Here is a 23,233-nt window from a genome sequence, read left to right on the forward strand (position 1 = left end):
GCTTGCTCCTTGGAAGAAAAGCTATAACAAACCTAGACAGCGTATTATAAAGCAGAGACATTACTTTGTCAACAAAGGTCCATATAGTCAAAGCTGTGGTTTTTCCAGTAGTCATGTATGGTTGTGAGAGTTGGACTATAAAGAAAGCTGAGTGCTGAGGAATTGATGCTTTTGAACTCTGGTGTTGGAGAAGACTCTTGGAGAGTCCCTTGGACTGCAAGGACATCAGACCAGTCAATCCTAAAGGAAATCAGTCCTGAATATTCACTGGAAGGGCTGATGCTAAAGCGAAGCTCCAATACTTTGGCCACCTGATGTGAAGAACTGACTCATTGGAAAAGATCCTGATACTGGGAAAGATTGAGGGCAGGAGGTGAAGGGGATGACAGAGGATGGGATGGTTGGATGGCATCACGCACTCGACGGACATGAGTTTGATCAGGGACGTGGAGATGTTGAAGGACAGAGAGGCCTGGCATGCTGCAGTCCGTGTGGTTGCAAAGAGTCGGACACGACTGAGCGACTGAACGACAACAAATTGGTGGGTTGGATTGCCTTGCTCAACGACAGGTGTGGTGTATGAGGAGGGCTGGGTTGACGAAGTCAGTGCTGCCTTTACTGTTAGTGGTTGACTTGATCAGGGCAAATAGTGACCTTGTGGGTTTTTCAGTCTCATGTTGTTTGTAACTCCTACCATGGGAAACAGGCCTGATTCCAAGCGGGCACGTAAATAGAATCACGACCAAGTAAAGGATAGTTACTTTCTTCTTTCCCAGCCATGTGTCTGTCCATATCACATTTTATGGGAGTCACTTTGCATGTGCATCAGTGGGAACCAACTGCTATATTGTGATGTCATGGGAGAATGTTTTCCCTTTTGCGTGCAGTGAAAAGCTTCTGATAGAATAAGGCTTGTTTACACTCAAATGTTCTCCTTTTATTCACATGAAGGTTAAAATGGGGAGTGGGGAGGATCAATATGACTCTTTCCAATTTGGATTTAGATCTTAAGTGTGTATCTTTCCTCCTTAAGCTAACGGATGGTTTTATTCATATTGATTTTGATTAACTTTGCTGTTGAATCAGTTGATATCTAGTTACATCAAAGAACTTTAGAGTAAAGCATAATAATGAGAATTCTTTAAAAAGAGTTTCAGCTGAGAAAAATACTTTTTTCTGTGTCCCACATACTTTTTTATTTGCCAATTTAAAAAAGTTTCATTTTCTAATATAATGGATAGTATCTTTTTGACACAAAACTTAGTTTTAACATCCAACTTTTTAAAAATTCTTTATATTTACTGTGCTTAAAGCTTGTGTAAGCAGATTTAAAATTCTTTTATACAGAGAAAAATTGCATAGTTTAAAGGTAATTTCAGGTCAGATTAAAATCTGTTACTTGTCCTCTGGCTCTGAAATCCTGAATTGTTACTCACACACAGACTTCCTGTGCTCTTTCATTCACTAGTTTAACCAGGAATTCGTGGTTAGCATGTTCTTGATTGGGCTTCCCAGGTGCCACTCTTGGTAAAGAATCCACCTGCCAATGCAGGAGACATAAGAGACGCAGATTGAATCCTAGGCTGGAAAGATCCCCTGGAGAAGGGCATGGGAACCCACTCCAGTATTTTTGCCTGGAAAATTCCATGGACAGGGGAGCCTGAGGCTGCAGTCCATAGCGTTGCAAAAGAGTCAGACATGACTGAAGCGACTTACATGCATGCACACACGCATGTTCTTGATAAAAGCCTGCTGATACATCGTTTTGTTTCTGAAAATAAGGTAAAGCAACATGGAAATGCCCATTTCCCTGATGGTGGAAGTTTTATTCCTCTTTAGGTTATATCTGTATTACCATCCTTAGTACTGCCGTCCCCAACTGATTGCTTGGTATCTGTGCTTCTTACCTATGAAAAGGTGAGATTGCAAAGGTGTGTGATAAGGCCCTATGAAGAGTTCTCTTGTAACACTAAAGTTAAAGGCATTGTCTATTATTCATTCTTCTGTTTGAGTGAAATGAAATCCTCTCCGAAATCAATCCAGGAAGACTCTCCTGTTGAACTGAGAGACTTCCTTTTGTCATAAAATGAAAATGGTATCAATTCCTTTTTGCCTTGGGTGACAGAGATCTGAGAATTAAACTTGGGTCTTAATTGAAGTGCCTTTCTCATACCTAAAGATAAAAGTGTATATAGATTCTCTGCTCTCAGTTTTCTTTTGGCTGTGCTTATGTCTGTTTCCGTAGAGGTTTTAACATTAGAAACTGCTAAAAATAATTTTCACAGTTAAGTATAAACAATAAATACAGTTCTCAACTGGAAAAAATGTTTATCTTTTATTTTTTTATTGTATAAATACTGTCATGTAGGAGTTTGGCAAGTTGAGATGTGGTGGAACTTTTTACCCTATACTCATGTGTTGAAAGTTCAATTATGTATCAACCTTGGAAAATGAAAATATTTTAAAAGTTTTTTTGATTATTGTTTCAGTTTTTGTTGTAATACTAAATGTTCAGTGCATTGATCTGTGCTTAACTCAAGCATGTCCCAAACACAAAGGAGTCTGTTTCCTCTATCTCCCACTGTTTATCTTTTCCCCAAAGATATTTCTTATAGAGGAAAAAGTGGAATCGACCAAATGTTCATAAATAGGAGGATTCGCAAATTGTGGTTTATTCAGATTGTGAAACTTACATAGCAGTTTAGAGAAATGAGAAATATACTAATACAGTCATTATCAAATCGTATTGTTAGATAAAAAATGAAACTGCAAAATATATTCAGTTTAGCACAGAAAATTTAAAATAAAATGATATATGCCAAATTCCTATAAAATTTTCTTCTCCAGGAAGGAATCGTAGTATTTATGGACATCCAGAAGGACTTCTTTCGGTCATGTCTCAATCTTTTTAGACATTTTTAAACTCGGAATTTCTGTATTTAAAAGTAATATATTAAAGTGCCAAACATGAATAGCCTAAATTATATCTCTAGCTTTAAAAACAGCTTTAATGTCCTACGTGGATTCTGTGCTTTGCTGACACAATTCTAGGACATTGAGAAAGAGGAAGCGATCATTTACCCAAAATAATAATAATAAAAAAAACTTCTCATACTGTGAAATATTTCTTTTTATATAGATATCTCTTTTCTTCTGTTGCCCTTCCCGAAGTGTTAAGAAATCATGGAAATTTTAAGATAACGGTACAATGACTGTGGGTTGAGGCAAAGCTAAATTGGACCAAAGTCAGCTTGGCAAATTGTCATGCTGTCTTTGTATTTATTTCTTTCAACTTTAACACCCACAATTTATTAAGTGAGACAGAGGATACAAGAGGAAGCTCAGAATCCTGTTTGGATACCGTTTAGGAAGGAAGCCAGGTCTTTATGGGGCAGCCCCTTCCTCTTCACCACTGGCCAGGAAAGCCATCTTTCTGTTTAAAACCTATTCAATCTGAGAGAGGTGGGGTGACTTCAGGAAGGAAGGTGACCTCTCCCTTGTAAAGTGGAAAGGCTCTGTCCTCCGCCCACCCCACACCGTGACTTATTCAACTCATTTCCACCACTGTTTATAAGAACACTTGTGTTGAATGCTTGTAGTGACAGCAGTAGTCATTTAAAATATAGCTCAAATTTCATGCCCTCAAATTTCCTATGTTATTTCAAATCTTTGATCATTACAGTCCCAAATGGAGCCTTTTGGTCAGTTAAAGTTTGCCTCTGCCCTGTTAGAGTTAACAGAGATGTTTAGAACAAGCCAGAAGTTTAATAATACATATGCTACTCCTGTGTACAATATAAGCATCACTACTGCTATCAAATCTGAAAAGAAAATGCCTTAATGGGAGCCAGGTCATTTCCAAAATGATACAACGATGTTTTTCTAAGATGCCTTAATTTCTGAGGTACACAAGTAGTTTGATATATGGAACATGCTGGCTGAGGGAGGCCATCAGTGGAACTTGTTTAAACTTTGATGGTTTATCTGTATGTTGTTCTTTTAAAATGTATTTTAATTTTGACCTCAACTTCAGCCATGCTGATGTATTTAATTTACATTGTACCATGGCTGTGAAATACTGGTCATTCTTTAAAAACTGGCTCCTTAATTCATTTCTTTAAGGTATTTTGTAAGATTTATATAAAATAATGTCTTGCAATTACATTTTATATTTTATAAATATTTTTATGAAACAATATTTTATAAGATAGAGGACAGAAATTGTAAGGACCTAATAGAAGTAGAAGAAATTAAAAAGAGGTGGCAAGAATACACAGAAGAACTATACAAAAAAATAGTTCTTAATGACCCAGATAACTACAATAGTGTGATCACTCACCTAGAGCAAGACATCCTGGAGTGCAAAGTTGAGTGGGCCTTAGGAAGCATTACTACGAACAAAGCTGGTGGAGGTGATGGAATTCCAGCTGAGCTATTTAAAATCATAAAAGATGATATTGTTAAAGTGCTGCACTCAATATGTCAGCAGATTTGGGAAACTCAGCAGTGGCCACAGGACTGGGAAAAAAGTCAGTTTTCATTCTAGGGAAATGGAAGGAAATCTATGACAAACCTAGACAGTGTATTAAAAAGCGAAGACATCAGTTTGCCAACAAAGGTCCATCTAGTCAAAGCTATGGTCTTTCCAGTAGTCATGTATGGATTAAGAGTTGGACCATAAAGAAGGCTAAGTGCTGAAGAATTGATGCCTTTGAGTTGTGGTGTTGGAGAAGACTCCTGAGAGTCCCTTGGATAGCAAGGAGATCAGACAGTCAATCCTAAAGGAAATCAGTTCTGAATATTCACTGGAAGAACTGATGCTGAAGCTCCACTACTTTGGCCACCTGATCAAAGAGCCGACTCACTGAAAATGACCCTGATGCTGGAAAAGATTGAAGGCAAAAGGAGAAGGGGTCGACAGATGAGTTGGTGAGATAGCATCACCAGCTCAATGGACATGAATTTGAGCAAGCTCTGGGAGATAGTAAAGGACAGGGAAGCCTGGCATGCTGCAGTCCATGAGGTTGCAAAGAGTCAGATACTGCTTTGTGACTGAACAGCAACAATTTTATAAGATATATTTAATATTTTTATAAAATAAAATACTGTATTATAATTAAGACTTTTTATCCTACAACCCTTTTTTGGGAATAATTGTAAGTTTACAGAAATGTTGCAAAGATGATACAGAGTTCCCATATACCCTCACCTAGTTGGTTCTAATGTTGACATCTTACATTGCCATGATGTATCTTATCAAAACTAAAAATAAAACCTGACAATATCCATTACTATTATTAACTAAACTCTGGTCTTTATTTGGATTTCACCAGTTTTTCCACTAATGTCCTTTTTCTGTTCCAGGATCCAACCCAGGGTACCACATTGCGTTTTGTCATCTAATCTCCTTAGTCTTCTGACTTGCGACAGTTTCCAAGTTTTCCTTTTTCCCATGACCTTGGCAGTCTCGAGTAGTACTTGCCAGAAATTTTGTAGAATATTCATCATTTCTTAGCAAAAATGTTTAACCTCTGGGATTTTTGAACGAAAGCCCTGGTAGACTTAGTAATAGTTTGTACCACCAATTTTCCACTCATATATCAGTTTCAGCCTGGTGATTTTTTTTTTTTAATTTTTGTTTTATTTTTGATTCATTTATTGAGAAGCCTGCTGATTGTTCCTTTATCTTCTTATCAGTTGTAGAAGCACTTTAGAATTAAAAGTTGATTTATGATTAATGTTTATATGGTTTAATTTTGTTTAATATTGGCTTCATCTGTGTATGCATTTTACATTCTCAGTGCTGTCAGCTTGTTCAGTTTAAACCGTACAGAAAGTTTGTGTTTTATCTGTTGTTTATCAGATTCAAGACAGACAAACAAACTGTTACGTGTTGAAGAATAAAGATTTAGAACAAGCTTTTAAAGGAGTTATTTACTTGGAGATGGACCTCATATATAATCCGGTAAGTCTAACTAGACTACCTCCCAACTTCCTTCTACCAAACGTAAAAGGTGGCCAACCTGAAGAGATTCAAATCACTATAAAATGTTTTAGAATTTTTACAGCTACAGAGAAAATAGTGTTTCAGAACTTAGCCAAAAAAAAATCAGTGCTGGACAGTCTCATTAATCCTGTTGGCCCAATAGAATTGACGGTGTGTAATTCTCAATAAATCTAAATGTAAAGAAAAAAAAACAAGAAATAAGAGGAAAATTAGGTTATTGTCTTTATTACCTTTAATCTTCTTCCGTTGACTATTGAACAGAGATGTTTTCAAGCCTCTATGTTATTTAACTATTATAGTAGATGATCTACAATCAGACATTATCAAGACAAATAGTTAATTGAAAACAGCAGTAAAAGGAGGATTTTTTAAATGTATCTTGCACTTTTAGCATAATATAAAATACATGAATATATATTCCCAGCCAGTCTTTAGGTACAGGCCTGAAACCTTTTTTCTAATAGCATAGACTAACTATTTTTAGTTCTACAGTGTATTCCTTGCATACATACACCTGTATCATCTATAATTTCTAATTTCAGTTTCTTGAAAGTAGAGATATTCTTTAAAGACACAAAACACTCTGAATGTGAAATCCCTCTAGGTTATTTTTCCATAAAATCATCACCTCAGTAGCAGTATCTTTGTATTAACTGACCTTTCTCAACACTTTCCAGAACAACGTTGATTTCAAGTCTTTTGATCTGTAATAGGGCTTCTCTGGTGGCTCAGCGGTAAAGAATCCGCCTGCAACGCAGGAGAGCCGGGTTCAATCCCTGCGTCGAGAAGATTCCCTGGAGAAGGAAATGGCAACCCACTCCAGTATTCTTGCCTGGAGAATTCCATGAATAGAGGAACCTGGCGGGCTACAGTCCATGTTGTCTCAAAAGAGTCGGACATGACTGAGCAACTAATACTTGTATAATATATCAATAATCTCTATAATAATTAAAATACAGAGTTACAATATTGGACAAAATTGGCATAAACAGGTATACGAATTAGTGCATTTGGTTCTGATGGACATACAGTTCGACTGTCGAAAGCAGAAATTCCTAGGCGTGTGGGAACGTGGCTTACTTAGCTGTGAGCATTCCTTTGTCATGGTATCAGCAGCAGGTTCTAGAACAGGAAGGGACAGCACAGGTTAGTTAGTGGGGTCCATGAATATAGCATAATGGTGCCTTTACAGTAGTTAGAAGAATGGCTGCCATTTATTACCCACCTACAATGTCCCAGGCTCAGATACCGTTTCATTTCATTCCCAGAAGAAGCCTGGTCCACAGCGATCGTGAAGGTCATCTTATGATGAGCAAATGGAATTCAACAGGAGAGCTGATTTGCTAATAAATGAATGAGTTAGGATCCAGATGCAGGTCTTCCCGACTCTTATCCTGATGCTACACTGCTGATTGTTTGCCTTGTTTAAGAGATTATTCATAAAAGCAGTAGCAGGGAAGTTTAATACTTTATTCCCGGAAATGTTAGGACTCTGGGCACAGGCTCCAGTATGGGGTCTGTTTTTACTTCCTCGTCTTCCCCATATAACATTTCCCTTCAAGGAGAACCTATGGTAACCTATGGTGTGTGTTACACACAGATCACCCTTCATCTCCTGTTTTCTTCTGGCAAGGACTTGTATGTAGAATATGCATACATGTAAAACTGGAGTTTTAGAAGGGAAACAGCCTTAAATTCAAAACTGTTAGTGAAGTAATGTTCTAGTTGTCCATCTGATATAGAAGAAAAGGACTTGAATTTTACTTTTGAGGTTTTTCCCTTAGTATGGTCATTTGGACAAACCACAAAATCTCTCTGACCCTCAGTTTATTCCCTAAAAACAGGACTAAGATGACTCACGTACTTATTTTTCTGGATCATTGAGAGGAAATGAGATTCTCTATGGGAAAAAAATGTTTTTATAAGCCGGAAACTGATTTTAACATTGCAAGGTATTACTGGCAAAGGGATAGTTCAAAACCATGATGTGAAGGGAAGTTTGACTTTTTAGAGACTTTAGTTGGAGGACTTCATGAGTCAATTTCTGCAGTGGTTTAAAAAAATCTCTTCAGTTTGCAGCATGGGAAGAGCCCCAAGGAGTCTCCAATCTGACCTCCAGTCTCATCACTCATGACAGTGATGTTCATCAAGTGAGACCCCAGAAGCCCGTGCAGAGCGCCGGGTCATGCCTAAGTCTCTGCTCCTCACCCCTGCCCAAGTCCTTAGGGTCAGAAGGTGTTGGTTTCTAGGGCTTCTTAGTCATTAAAGAGACGGTGAAGTCCATCTCAATGCTTCTGTTTTTAACCCTGATGTTTCTTTCTAGATCAAAGCAAGTATTCGGACCTTTACTCCCAGAGAAAAGCGGTTTGTTGAAGATGGCCGCAAGCTGTCCAAAAAGGTAGGTCAGGGCAGTAAACTGGCTTGTTGCTACACTCAGCACCAGCACCTGGAGTACTTACTGCTCCTGACTTGGTCTCATCTCCCCTCCCTCTCCATTTCCTCCTCCCTCTCTCCACTTTTCCCCTCATCATCTCCCCTTACCTCCCTAGATGAGGACTTCGGTTGGGTTCAGTAAAGAAGGGAAGGACTGAGAACATATCTGTTGGATGATGCAGAGGGTGTCAGCCCTCCATTCATCCCTGAACCATGTTGTAAACAAGAATTCTGAATGTCAAGCCTCCATAAACCTCCTGAGTGTCCTGGGCCCCTCCACCCTCCTTTCATCACAGCCATGTTTTTCTCCATCCCTGCAATTTCAGAGAGGCATTTTGCTTATGACGTCCATCATACAGTGAAGCGGGTGGCTCTTTCGAGATGCCCAGCCTCAGATTCACCCACAGCTGTTCCTCCCGGTTCTGTTTTGCCTAAATTTGGGATGTACCGGCATTTTACCCTCTGTGGAATTAATCCTCACTCCCCCTGCCAGGGGCCCTTAATCCCTCTCTCATCAGCTCAACAAAAAATGAAGATCAGGGCTGAGTAGAGGAAGTTTCACATTTTTCTTACCACGACCTTTCCAGTTCTTTTCAGAGCCCCTCCCTGTTCTAGTCCAACACAGTTCAGGATTTCACTCTGTACTTATTGTCCCTCTTCAGTTGTGTAACAGCGTGTCCCCTTTTTAAAATGTTTATGACTTCCACCACTTCCTGTGGGGTGAGCAGCTGGGGATTACATAAAGCAAGTTAAATATAAAGGCAGCTTACCATCCTTTGGTTTCCCATGAACTTCTGGACACACTCGGGAAAGGCCTCTTCTGAAGAGAGCATCCAAATGTTTTGTTTTGGCCTGCCACAACATTGAGTGTAATATTTATTTTGTGTAATCAGAGTCAGTGGATTTATTATTGTTATTACTATTGCCTTTTGATCTGTTTACTTGAAAAATTAAAACCTGAATTGAGGTAGGTGGCATTGCTGTTTTTGCAAACAAATTGAAATGAATCTACCAACACCTGGGAGAAAAGACATTTCCTGTGCCAAAGAGGACCTTCACCTCCGTGTGGGGTGGCTTTGGGAGGTGGGAGCACCGGGGGATTTGGGGCTGAGACCCTGGGGTCTGTTAGGTTTCTCCCTCAGGACCTCTCACCACTAAGTGTCCCCAGATGGTTATAAAGTTGAAACCTGTACTTATGACTCAACTACTTAAAATCTCTTGGTATGTGCCAGGCACTGCACTAAGCCCTTGAAGTGTCTCCACAACCTCCAAGGTTAGCACTCCTATGTCGACCTCATTGAATAAGAAAGGTTAAGAAACTGGCCCAAGGTCACACAGCAAAGAGGTGGGAGAGCTGGATTCCCTCCCCAGGACTTGACTTTCCTGTGTTGCTGTTGTTCAGTCGCTCAGTCCTGTCCAGCTCTTTGCATCCCCATGGACCGAAGCACAGCAGGCTTTCCTGTCCTTCACTATCTCCCGGAGCTTGCTCAAACTCATGTCCATCGAGTTGGTGATGCCATCCAACCATCTCATCCTCTGTCTTCCCTTCTCCTCCCGCCCTTAGTCTTTCCCAGCTTCAGGGTCTTCTCCAATGAGTTGGAGCTTCACATCAGATGGCCAAAGGGTTGGAGCTTTATAGACCTTTTCTTCTAGATGTAATGAGCTAGAATACATGTAGATTTCTACTAAAACTACCCAGTTCCTTCCAAACTAAAAACTAAAAAGCACAAATCCTCACTCCATTCTCTCTGTCTCTCTCAAACACACACACACACACACACAAATTCACACACATCACATGCCTGATGGCTGTATTTTTTACCAGCTCAGTTTTGTGCTGAACATTACTGCAACAGCCTGTTCTCCTTCAAAGGAGCTATAACATGCATTGGATTTTCTTTTCCTCCCTGAATGGTCATATTTTAAAAATGAATTCTAGAAAAATTTTAGGACTCTTCTTTATTGTTTTGTTAATTAGTGGCTATACAGGATATAATTTAAATGACCAAGCCGTCTGATCTAGAGAGAATTATTGAAGTGTGTAAATCTCATTCCCTGTTTTCCATTTTTTTAAAATCAGATCTTATCCAGAGATGTAGACCGTGTGAAGAGACTCACCATGGCTATATGGAATACAATACAGTTCCTTAAAAGCTGCTTCCGGTGGGAATCCACACTCAGAAGTACAGTAGCATTCATGGTAAGGTTCCTTTTTAAAAAAAAAAAAAATTCAGATTACTTGCTCTGAGTCCCGAATCCAAAGGCAGGTGGGTTTTATGAAACAGAATGGTGACCATTCAGCAAAGCTGAAGTTTATACCAGTAAGGAAACTTGAAAAATAAAGGATATACATTCATCTTCTTAAAATATATTATGTAGGATACATAGGAGACTATGTAGGAGGTTTCTTTCTAAGACCATACTTGTCAGATTTATCCTCGGAAATCCCTTAACTTACCCAACTCATGGTTTAGTCACTCAGCTGTGTCTGACTGTTGCAACCCCATGGACTGTAGCCCTCCAGGTTCCTCTATCCATGGGATTCTCCCAGGCAGGAATACTGGAGTGGGTTGCCTTTCCCTTCTCCAGCAGATCTTCCCAACCCATGGATCGAACCTGAGTCTCCTGCACTGCAGGCAGATTCTTTATTGCCTGAGCCACCCAACTCATACTCATATACTGTCTCTTGATAGGCTTTCCTGATAGCTCAGTTGGTAAAGAATCTGCCTGCAATGAAGGAGACCCCAGTTCGATTCCTGGGTCAGGAAGATCTGCTGGAGAAGGGATAGGCTACCCACTCCAGTATTCTTGGGCTTCCCTTGTGGCGCAGCTGGTAAAGAATCCATCTGTAGTGCGGGAGACCTGGGTTGGATCCCTGGGTTGGGAAGATCCCCTGGAGAAGGGAAAGACTGCCTACTCCAGTATTCTGGCCTGAATTCGATGGGCTGTATAGCCTGTGGGGTCGCAAAGAGTCAAACATGACTTTGAATGTTCTTGTGGTGGTGGTTATAATCATTTGTCTAATCACTACGTGGGTCTGTTTCTCTCCTTCTGTGCCCGTAAGTGCTGGTGTTTTTTGAAAAATGGCAGATGAAAAATCACATGGCTAAACGAAGACTGCCTTGCTCTAATTTATGCTTTAAGTAAATCATCAACAGCCTTTGGTATAAAAAACATATGTTCATATCAAACTTCTTGAGTCATAACTGATTACTACATTACAAGTTGACTCAACAGCACTAAGGAGAACCGTGATATCTGTGAAATACACTTTTATAATACCATCGGCCCTTCCTTATGAGCATGCTAAAACACAGAATCTCAGACCAGCACGTGATCTTCAGACCACCTGGGTCAACCGCCGAGAGTCCCAGAATCTAGGAACTTGAAAGTTATTAATAGCGCAGTGTCCTCACTTTGCATCTCGGGGCGTCCTCCCTTCTCCGTAAAGGACCTTGTCATCGATCAGATTGGTAGTGTCGGGCATGGGAGGAGAAGCAGGTGCTCAGCTGCCCTTCTTGCGCCTCCTGTATTATGCCAGGGGTACCCGACCTTTTTGATACCAAGGACTGGTTTCATGGAAGACAGTTTTTCTATGGACCAGGGGTGGATGGTGGGGAGATGGTTCCGGGAAGATTCAAGTTTATCACATTTATTGTGCAGTTTATTTCTCTTCTTATTACAGCAGCTCCGCCTCAGGTCATCAGGCATTAGCTCCCAGATGTTGGGGACCCCTGTATGATGTCATTAACTTCTGTCCCGTGTACAGGTCACAGTGTGACCTAATACGTGTGTGAGCAGTCTGGTCACGATCATGCTCTTCTGTCCCCTGCGTCCTATCATCAGCCTCATTCCTACCCACCAGGCATATCTGCATTAAAAAAAAAAAAAGTCAGTCGCAGAGGTCAGTGGGTTCAAAGTCACTTCTACTTTTATTGTACAAGCAGCATGCTGGCTCCACAAGAGGCCTTTTCTCAGCCATTGGTGCTCATTCTGTTTCGTCTTTAGTTAATGGTAGTTTTTCATTGGTTTGGGAGGTAGAAGTTCTGTGATGGCTGCAGCCTTGGCCTTTAATACACTTTTTCTTTGGTTTAAAGTTGCTCAACCAATTGGCCTTGGTAACACTATGAAGAAGGATTTGTTTAATCCCTATCTAACTTTGACTTGGCGTTGATGCGTCCACTTTCCTTTTATCACGTTCCCCCTCAGCTGGAGGCTGCCCGTGTCAGGCTTCTCTTCAGCCTCCCTGCCTCTGCTTCCCACCTGAATTCTCTTTACAAACTTTCCAGCGAATGTTCTCTGTGATTCTGGGCGAAAGAGGCCAGTTACCACAACTGGTGGCTTCTTCCACTCAGCACCCAGGCCAGCTGCTTGGAAGAGGAAAGGTTTTCCTCTTTCTGGAGCTTAGTTTCTGGCACTGGGATTTTTAGAAAAACAAGAGATCTGTTGTACTGGATTATGTAGGGGGATGACAGAAATGATTAATGGGCTGTCGGCATGATCTGAAGAAAGATTACCACAAGTGAATAGAAATAAGTTGTTTCATGGAGGGGGCTTCTACCCGGGGAAGCGAGCCTTGGCGGGGGGTGGAGGGCCGCTTCTGCACCGCCTCTGACCTGAGTGAACCCTCCTTGGCGACACCACGTTGCAGAGTCCTCTGCCAGCCTGGCTGCCAGGCTCAGGCTGGCACATCGTCTCTGAATATCCCTCAGCCCCACGGAATGAAAGATACAGGGGTGCTCTTCTTGCTGGTTTGCCAAAATGAGATTTTGCAGGAATCCCTCGGAGGCATCCAGGACTATGAGACGCCCCACTGTTGGTGTGGATAGGGGACGTTGTCCACTGGACCTCACTGGAAAAATGCAGAGTCAGTTACCAGCGATACATGCGTCCTCTCTCTCTCTCTCTCTCTCTCTCTCTCTGGGTTGTCTTAGGAGCGTCCCTCAGATACACGTAGTTTTCTGTTGTCCTTTGGAGTTCGACTTTTGAATGACTGTCTCATGTTGACCCTGACCAGCCACAGCGGATCTCAGAGATACTGCAGATGTAGACATACGTTATCTCCCTTCCTTAAGCTGCGGATGTGCGATTTCATTCGAGAAGGTTTTTGTCGCTACCATTGTGATGGTCATTCCAAAACCATTTACGCTCCTCAACATGAGAACACCTAAAGGACATGCATTATTAGGATAAAATACAAAGTGTGTCATAGCCTCCCTTATTTTTTTTTTTTTTTCAGTAAGATTGTGGGTAGCCGAGCCTTCCTAGTTTTCGGAAGACATTTTGCTTTCAGGGCTCTTGCTTACAGACGTAGCGTCAGCTGCTTGTGGAGGATGGGTGAGTGAAGCCGCACCTGGGTGCTGCCACTGGCCGTGTCCCTGACTCTGTAGGGCTCCTTTCAGGGTGGTCTTTCTGCCGAATGTTGGGTCCTCCGGTGACCTGGGCCAGACAGGGAGGAGGGGAGACTCTAACGCTGAAGCCTGGCTTCCCTCTCCCCACCCCCTCTTGGGAATACCGTATTTGTCTTGAGGGGTACGGCACAAACATTCTCCTACAGTCTGCTGAGGACAGACTTCTGCTCCTGGTCTTGATTCTTCATGCTTCTTCCACTTGCCTTGATGTTACAGGGGCAGAACAATTTTTGTGCTGTCTGAAGCAAGGTCTTTTTTTTAATTTCTTTTTAAAAAATTCATTCATTTATGTGGCCCTGTCGGGTCTTAGTCGCAGCGTTTGGGGTCTTCGCTGTGTCCTGCAGAGCCTTTCGATGCAGCCCCTGACCTCTCCCGTTGTGCTGCTCAGGTTTAGTTGCTCTGTGGCTTGTGGGATCTTAGTTCCTCGACCAGGAATCAAACCCACGTCCCCTGCGTAGCAAGATGGATCCTCTACCACTTTGCCACCAGGGAAGTCCCTGAAGCAAGGTCTTCAGGCAAGGATTTGTTTAACAGTAGGGCTGCATATAAAAGCCTTTCTCTGTTAGAAATTTGGATAAGTGCTATTTGAGGGTTCATTGCCCAGATGTGAGAAGAGCCGTGTTGGTTGAACCAGTCTCCCCTGGGGCTTGCCCTTCCCCTAGAGGTACAGCACCACAAGCTAAGGGCAGAACTCTAGGAATTTTTGTTCACTTCTGTTTTGTCAGATAACATACAGTTGCCTTACTAACATCATGTCTGTGTGTCTATTTTCAGCTTGATAAAAAGCAAGAATGTTATAGGATCATGTTTAGGATATTCTGGCTGTTAATTTTAAGACTTTATGAAAGCAAGCCATACATTTTCTAAGGGATCCTGTGGATGTGTATATGAATATATCATATCTTGTTGAAAGCAGGAGTTAAAGGAAAGCAGCCTGTTAACATCTAGGTCCAAAATCACAGGAGAAAAAGAAAATCTAGGTCCATGTGGTGTCCAGTCAGAAGAAGATGCACAAACATGAGCAAATTTATCTTTTTAGGCTGTCTAAGCATCAACCTACCCCACTGGGGATGAGTCCCCTCTCCACATAAGATGGGTGGTTCTATTCCCCCTACTAAGAGAAGAAAGTTATCTTTAATTCCCTGACACCTGCCATGTGAATGTTGCTATATACTGTTTAATTCATCGTTATTGTGAGAAGTTAATTGTGGACTTTTCCTTTCATTTTTCTTGACGTTATAGTTGACTTACAATGCTGTATTAGTTTCAGGTGTGTATCAGAGTGATTCAGTTATATGTGTATATGTCTGTTCTTCTTCAGATTCTTTTCCCTTATAGGTTATTACAAGATACTGAGTATAGTTCCCTGTGCTGTGCAGTAGGTCATTGAATGTGGACTTTTTTACAGTAGTCAGATTCTAAATCACACTTCTATAGGCTCAAGGGTTTTTTTTTTTTTGTTAGGATAATTAGGGGAAATCTTGCTCATTACTGCTTTTGAGTCTTTCTCCTTCCCCTAAGTTTTCTAGATGTTTTCTTACTATGTTATATTTTCTGAGCTTGACATGTTTTAAGTTAAAGTTAATTGTTTTTCGCTCAAAATTTCACTGTCTAGTTTCTCCAATTAAAAGACAAGTTCATAGGAGATGTCAGCTTATTGACAGAGGCCACATGTAGCTAAAGCATCATGTCTAGAAGAAGCACATGTATATATTTCCATATGAATGGATTTATAAATCTACATGGTGTTTTATATACACACTCATGGTCATCCCCAGTCACAGGCTTTGAACTCTAGGGATAACTAATGGCTCATGTCGTTTCAGTGTTTACTGCATGTTTAATACCATCCTAAGCATGTCATAAATGGTCATTCATTTAGTTCTTACAACAACCTGCAGGTGTAGGTGCCAATTACATTATTTCCTTCTTTTTACAGATAAGAGAAATGAGCCCATGGAGGTTAAATAAAGGTTAATAATAAGGGGACAGAGCTCATATGCTTTTAAGAGGCAGAGCTGAGATTTAAACTCAGACCATCAGGATTTAGAGTCCTTGCACTTAACGATTGGGCTCCAGTGCCTCTTATATATGCCAAAGATGCAGTGATTGTAGTCTTTGTATTTCAAAAACCCTTGTATCCAGGATCCTTGTCCTTAGAGCCAAACACACGAATTGTGGTCATTGTATTTAGATAGATAGATAATAACTCTTCCCAGGTGACGCTAGTGGTAAAGAACTCACCTGCCAATGCAAGAGATGTAAGAGAGTTGGGTTTGATGGATGGGTCAGGAGGATCCCCTGAAGAAAGAAATGGCAACCCACTCCAGTATTCTTGCCTGGAGAATCCCATGGACAGACGAGGCTGGCGGGTTACAGTCCATAGTGTTGTAAAAAGTCAGACTGAAGTGACTTAGCACCACACAGTCACATAATAACTCTAGGAACAACCATATGAGTCACTTCCTATATGTATTTGGATATTATGAATGGGAGTTAAGCCTATCCCAATATGCTTTGGGAGAAAGAAACCGTCAATATATGCGTAAGAATAATTCTCAGATATAGTCATTATATTTGCAAGAGCTGGAATAAAAGAAGCGAAAGGTAGAAATGTCTGTAGCGTCTTTGGGGAACATCCCAGACTGTGGGAATCACATGCTTATGACATCCCTGGAATTCAGCTTCATGGTCTGGAAAACCTCAGTGCTTGGTTCTAGACTAAGCCCCAAATGAGGACTGAGTTATCTTTTCCCACTTTTGGAGGAAGCTCTTAAATGATGTGGAAAGATTTTCAAGGGGGGAGTGAAGAGTGAAAAGAACTAAAGGAAGGAACCATGGAAGAAATCTGTTCTTTTCAGATTTTCTTCAAGTATTTCAAGTTGTTCAGAATAGGGGCTAGGAGTCAAGAAGAGTGACTATGTACATTAGTAAATTATTACGGACTATCTTAAAGCAATAGCTTCAAGAGGCATTAGCCTAATTTTCTAGTGTGGGAGGGCCCGTATTTCTATTGTATTCCCATGTCTAGTGCAAATGCATTATTTGATGATAGTTAAAAAGAATTGAATGTTTTTTCAAAAGATAATTTTGTATCTTGATACTTATATTGTTCAATCATCTGTCTGAGTTTTTGTTTTTCTCTTAGGTAGCTGTATTTTACAAGCCCCAGTATTGTCTATAAAAAGACCTAAGGTTGTATCATGGCGTAAATGCATTGATTTTTTTCATATGACAGAAAATATTTGCTTGACAGTTGGCATCATCAGAAGATTATTTTAAATAGCAAAGATCTCCCAATGCTGTAAAAAAAAAAAGTTGCATTTATATAGTTTTGTTTTTCCACCAATCTTTCAGGCACTTACCTCTTATATCAGGGAGAGAAGTCTGTGGGGCATTTTTGATGGATTCCCTATTTATTAAATTTTTACTTGGATCTTTGATGTTAAAAAGCAATCTAAGTCTACCATATATCAATGGGTATCTTCATAAAGCTATGCTTTTAACATCTGTGACTTTTTCCCTGTATTTCTTGATTGTAAGAAACCAAAGAATTAATTCTTCAGAGTTGACAGGTCCTGCAATATGATATATAACTTAAAGCATCAATCAACCCCCCCATGAGGTTAAAATACAGTTCTCCACTTTCATACTGCTAGCTTCTACTTAGCACATACAGAATTCTTAGCTTTTAGGGATCCTATAATTTTGAGAAGTGTGAAATGATTTCACGTTGAAACTGAAAAACAACAGCAACTGTCAACAGAACGAACCTTTCCATCATGCATGAATGTGTGCATACACGCGCACACACACACACACACACGCACACACACACACACACACACACAGCACTGAGAAGCAGAGGGCATTTGGGAAGCAAAATGTTATACTGCTGAATGTTTTCTGAGAACAGTTTGAAAAAATTTCATGAGACCTGGCGAAGTGCCCCTTCTGTCGCCCACAGGATTCAGATTGAATTTACTTTGGTACAGATGACTACAATGGACATTTTGTTTTCAGATCGGCCTATTAAAATAGTGCTGGTCGTACTGTCTAGCACAGGGAACTCTGCTCAATGTTAAGTGGCAGCCTGGATGGGAAGGGAGTTTGGGGGAGGATGGGTATGTGTAGATGTATGGCCGAGCTGCTCTCCTCTGCACCTGGAGCTATCACAACCTTGTTAAATGACTATAAAAAAAAAAAAATTCACAGTTACAATCACCATTTTGTCTTGGAAAAAAAAATTTTGGCATCTTAAATGCTACAAAAATGTATACTTATATGCAAAAATCTCTAAATATATTACATAGAATGCTTATGATATTTGCCAGTTTATTATTTTTCTATTTACCATGAACTCCAAAATCTTCCTTTTCACAGAAGACTAGCTAACATACTTTCAGAAATACCGTAAAGTTCTTTTTCAGCAATTTTTTTTCATAGGAACAATCCATTATTGTACATTGTGATTATAATTTTTTACAACATAATTGCACCTCCTATTGACATCTTCTCAGGCATTAACTAATTATGCCATTTAATAAAATTACAGTAATTGCATTAAAAGATTATCTGTTGAAAATTTAAAAGGACACTCAGCTATTTTAGCATATTTCATGTTTATATTTTCAACTTCATAATTGAATTGCATTTCCAGACAGAATTCTAGCTATACTGAATGAAATCAGTTGGTATGTTGGAGCGTCCCAGTTTTGACTAGTAAGCATTAGGTCTTAATTTTTTAAGATTCTGGAACAGCATATGTTGTCAGTCTTCACGTGGCCCTGTGGGTTATCAGTGAATGGTTCTGCTGGCACAGCCCCTGATGGGGACTGTCTTGTCTCTGCCTACTACCTTTCCTGCGCTTTCCCTGGGAGGTATTTGTAAGCACACACTTTTTTGCCTTCTCTGAATTTTCTGGTTAGGGACCATTGTTCTTTGCAGAGTCCAGAGAATTCAGCCTAGTGCACTCTGCTGTCCAGAGATACCCTACTGTTAATTTGAACTGGATCCTGACTCTCAGAACTTAAATCTTAGAGAAAGAAAAGACTTCAGTGACCATGTCACTCCTCCACCCGGGCAGTGTTTCGCTGCCTCCTTCAAGCTTGCCCGTCTCCCTCCTTCCTTTCTTCCCTCCCTCCCTTCCCACAACCATTGTGTGTCCAGTGTTAGATATTGAGATGCAGAGATGAAATGATCATAGTAGGTCCTCTGTCCATCTATCCTGGGCTTCCCAGGTGGCTCAGTGGTAGAGAATCCATCTACCAACGCAGGAGATATGGGTTCAGTCCTTGGGTCAGAAAGATCCTCTGGAGGAGGGCATGGTAACCCACTCCAGTATCCTTGCCTGGAGAATCCTGTGGACAGAGGAGCCTGGTGGAGTACTCCAGTCCATGAGGTCTCAAAAGAGTTGGACACATCTTAGTGAGTAAACAGACAGCATCCTCATCTCCTCTTTTCCTCTCTCCCTTCCTCCTTCCGTCCCCCCCTCCCTTCTCACCTCATCCACCTGCATCCCAGCCGTTCCCCAGCATCCCTTCCCACCTCTTGCTGCTCCCTTTCTTTCTTTCCCTTATCTTCCCTCCATTGTGCTCCTCTTATACTTGAAACCAAAGTAGTAACCTTTAATTTATTAAAATTAAACTTGCCATAAGAAGAATTAAACCTGCCACTTAGAAAATTAAGTAATAATCACAAATATTTTTAAACATATGAAGTGAGTTACAAATATGAGTAGGAATTATTAGCTGATACAGCTGTTGGGAGGCTGGGTGTTGCTGTCCTAACTCAGAGAAAAACTGCACTGAAGTGGGTACAGGTGTGCATACACACACACAGTTGCCGTTTCATTGCAAAGGTTGTGAAGGACCTGTTTGAGGATGGGGTCGAAATGCAAAGCATTGTCTTCTGTGTTATGTAATTAGTGTTTAAGAGTCAGCTATCTCTAGGGCTGATTAATGTGCACGGAAATGCCAGATGCCAAATCATGGGGTTCTGTCTTTCAGGCTATGATAGTACTTTTCATGTTTGACCTAATAAGTTAAGTTCTTTTTATCAAAAAAGGGGGGGGGTCATTTTAATATTTCAGGGTAATGTCATATGCTTAAGAAATCATTCAGTGTAACTTAGCCATATGATTGAAGGATTGTGTTAGGACATTGTGAGCTGTGGACTGAACGACAGAGGCCCCGTCTTTTATCTGTGTACCCATCCTTACTGCTTATCTCGGTATTGAGTATACTGCAGGCATCAAATCAATGCTTCTTAGAAGAGTACTGGAACTCATGCACACCATCTGTTATCAGATACTGTTTGTAGTCCAGTTACTACTCTGACCATAGCAACCCGTGACCCCAGCAGAGGGTAAGATTCAGAAACAGCCAAAAATAGCTTCATTGAAATCTTTTCGGATGTATGTTTTCTCAACTTGTTCTCAAGGCATTGGAGAAGGAAATGGCAGCCCACTCCAGTGTTCTTGCCTGGAGAATCCCAGGGACTGGGGAGCCTGGTGGGCTGCCGTCTGTGGGATTGCACAGAGTCCTTCCTACATGACTGAAGCGACTTAGCAGCAGCAGCAGTAGTCCATGGTGGGGTGGGGGCTGATGCTAATTTGCAGCAAAATAGCCAAAAGACATCAGTAGGAAAACTGGGGGAGGAGGAGAGGAACTGGCAAATCTCTAGCCCAGATCCACAGCCCCTGAACCTGGAAGGATTTTATTTTTGATTCTTACAGAGTGAAGTGTGTCTCCCCCTGCCCGCATCTGTTTCTATATATGACACCTGTATGTGCAAATATTTTGTGTGATGCAAAAACGGAAGAGGAGATTTAGAAATAAAAGAGAGGGCTTGGGCAGAGAGCAGTAGAGTGCTCGTGTGTCTGAACACGGGACCAGTTTCCTGCTTCAGTTCTGACCTGTTGAAGAACCACACTCAGCACTTGCATTTCCAGCTAATTTGATATTGCCTATTTGGTGGTCCGAGCTTTGTCATTTGTTTGGAAGCTGTCATCTTTATTAGTGTCTCTGGCTGATCTTCGAGGCTCCCCATTAGGTGGCGCGTGCTTTCCGTTGTCTGGCTGGGCTTGGCGAGCCGCTGGCCCTTTTATTGCCGTGTGACGCGGGCATGCTCGCTGGGCAGCCTGTAATTAGACCCACCACAGATGACAGTTACAAGAGAGCATGGTAATCATTCGAGCTGCCTGAGCTGATGTTTATGGAGAGAAGCCTTCTTTGTGGTCTGGTTAGGGTTTACTGTACTGTATTGTACCTTTGCCATTTGATTTATAATTCAGGAAGGTGTGTTTTGCCCCTTCTCTGCCGGGCTTGGAGTCATGTCATTGGCATTTGAAATAATAGAGCTAATTGGGGTGGGGGGGTAGTTTTCATTGGACTGGGACTCTAGCTCCCACTTTTACTTAAAAAGATAGGAAGACACCTAAATAAAAAAGTCCGTTCATTATGTCATCATCTAAACCCTGTTCCTGTTCAATGTTTACTGACTATTTTAGTCTCCTTGGGATTTTCTTATAACCCAGATCCATGCTTTTTGGCCCCTTAAAATAGACTTGCCTATTTCTGTCCTCGCTTTTTAAAATTTTGGTTTTAACTCACTGCCAGAGATACTTTGTTTTGTCAAGGAAAAGGAAAAAGAAAGGAATACACTCCTTAGCTCAGTTGGTATTAAGGCGAGACGCCCATGGCTATGATTTTAAGTCTGGAAAAGCGTGGAGCTCTATGTTCTTTCACAGGGGAAAGAAACCAAAGGTTTGGGGAAGTGATTTTTTTCCTCTTGGCCTTTAGTACGGAGGATCGTCAGCCCTGAGGCCATTTTTACAACGTGTGGCTTCTGTGGTCATAAATTTTGCCATGATGGTTTCATTTCATGAGTATGATCTGCATCTACACAGTGTCCACATATTGTGTTATTAAAAATTACTTAAAAACACACTTTCCTGCAAGTCTAACCTTTGGAAAATATGCATCTGGAGAGTCGCTACCCAGAGGGGTAATATGCCCTGGAGGAACAAATATCTGTAATGTTACTTGGTGTGGGCTGAGCTGACCCTTTTCTTGTCTTTTTAAAAAAATGTTTCTTTATTTATTTGTTTTTATTTTTGGTTGCACTGGGCCTTCCTGCTGCCCGTGTGCTTTCCTGAGTTGCAGTGGATGGGAGTTGCTCTCTCGCTATGGTGCTTGGGCTTCTCGTTGCGGGGGCTTCTGTTGTGAGCATGGGCACGGGGCACGCGGGCTCAGTGGTTGTCGCCCGTGGGCTCTAGAGCTCGGGCTTCAGTAGTTGTGGTGCAGAGACTTAGGTGCCCCATGGCATGTGGGATCTGCCCGGATCAGGGATCGAACGTGTGACCCCTGTGTTGGCGGGCGGACTCTTATCCATTGGACCACCAGGGAGGTCCTTGACTGACCCTTTCCTTACAGCAGATGAGTGTTCCTCATCAGGGCTTGATGGGGACAGTGCTACTGCTGAGGGTGAAACTGATGAGGGTGATAATCAGTTGTTGCATGTTCTGGGTGTTTAAGTTGTGATTTCTGCTCTTCAGCTTGTTCTTACTTTGTTAGGCTACAGTGACACTTTTAGATTGAAGACAGGAGGAGAAGGGGATGACAGAGGATGAGATGGCTGGATGGCATCACTGACTCAATGGACATGAGTTTGAGCAAGCTCCAGGAGTTGGTGATGGGTGGGGAAGCCTGGCATGCTGCAGTCCATGGGGTCACAAAGAGTACGCGACTGAGCGACTGAACTGAACACTTTTAGCAAAATATTGTCTCGCATTTGTCTCTTGTTTTAAAGAGCAGCAGAATACTAAGTATGGATTTGCAAACAGCAGCATTTCTTCTGCCCTGGTATAAGCCAGGCACACGCAACGGTAAACTTTATTTTCAACTATTCCATAGTAAAAGTGCCTTTCCTTGGAAAGTGTTGAAGGCCTCACATTGAGGAAATTTCTATAGACTAGTTTCTCCTCCAGTTTCTGCTTTGCAAAATAGGAAAATTTAATCTGTGTTTAGCTGTTAAAAAATTAGCTACCTAGGCCTCAGTCGCCTTCTCTTCTTTCTGTAAATTTTATTTTTCTTTTCATTGGTGATCTTTAAACTTTTAGTAATGGACATGTTTCAAGGGGAAAATAAGTGATTGCCTGGAAATTTCGTGCATGTGCATACACACATGCATGACCATACCCAAGGAAGGGAAGAGGTAGTGAATTGGGAAAAGGAGCAGGAAGAGGAGAAAGGAAAAGAAAAAAGAATAGCAGATAGCCTTTCCATTTCTGGAGTTTACTTAAAGACAGTCCTGCAGGTGGCGATAGAAACTCATAAATGATAAAAGTCCCAAAGTAAATTTCTGTGCACTGTTTCTTGGG

General features: G+C 41.2%; 1 protein-coding gene across 10 annotated transcripts in view; it reads left to right on the top strand.

Moving 5' to 3' along the window:
* MCTP2 (multiple C2 and transmembrane domain containing 2) overlaps window positions 1-23,233 on the top strand; it is a 255,126-nt gene that overhangs the window by 162,514 nt on the left and 69,379 nt on the right. For all 10 annotated transcript variants that reach the window (XM_081552154.1, XM_081552155.1, XM_081552153.1 and 7 more), the window contains 3 exons: window positions 5,864-5,965; window positions 8,331-8,405; window positions 10,521-10,640. In XM_081552154.1, coding sequence (XP_081408280.1) covers window positions 5,864-5,965; window positions 8,331-8,405; window positions 10,521-10,640 — 297 coding nt within the window. The remainder of the gene's footprint in view (window positions 1-5,863; window positions 5,966-8,330; window positions 8,406-10,520; window positions 10,641-23,233) is intronic.

The sequence above is a fragment of the Giraffa tippelskirchi genome, chromosome 12 (genome assembly GCF_054371585.1).
Source record: "Giraffa tippelskirchi isolate mGirTip1 chromosome 12, T2T-mGirTip1v1.2.pri, whole genome shotgun sequence".
In the NCBI taxonomy this organism is placed as follows: Eukaryota; Metazoa; Chordata; class Mammalia; order Artiodactyla; family Giraffidae; genus Giraffa; species Giraffa tippelskirchi.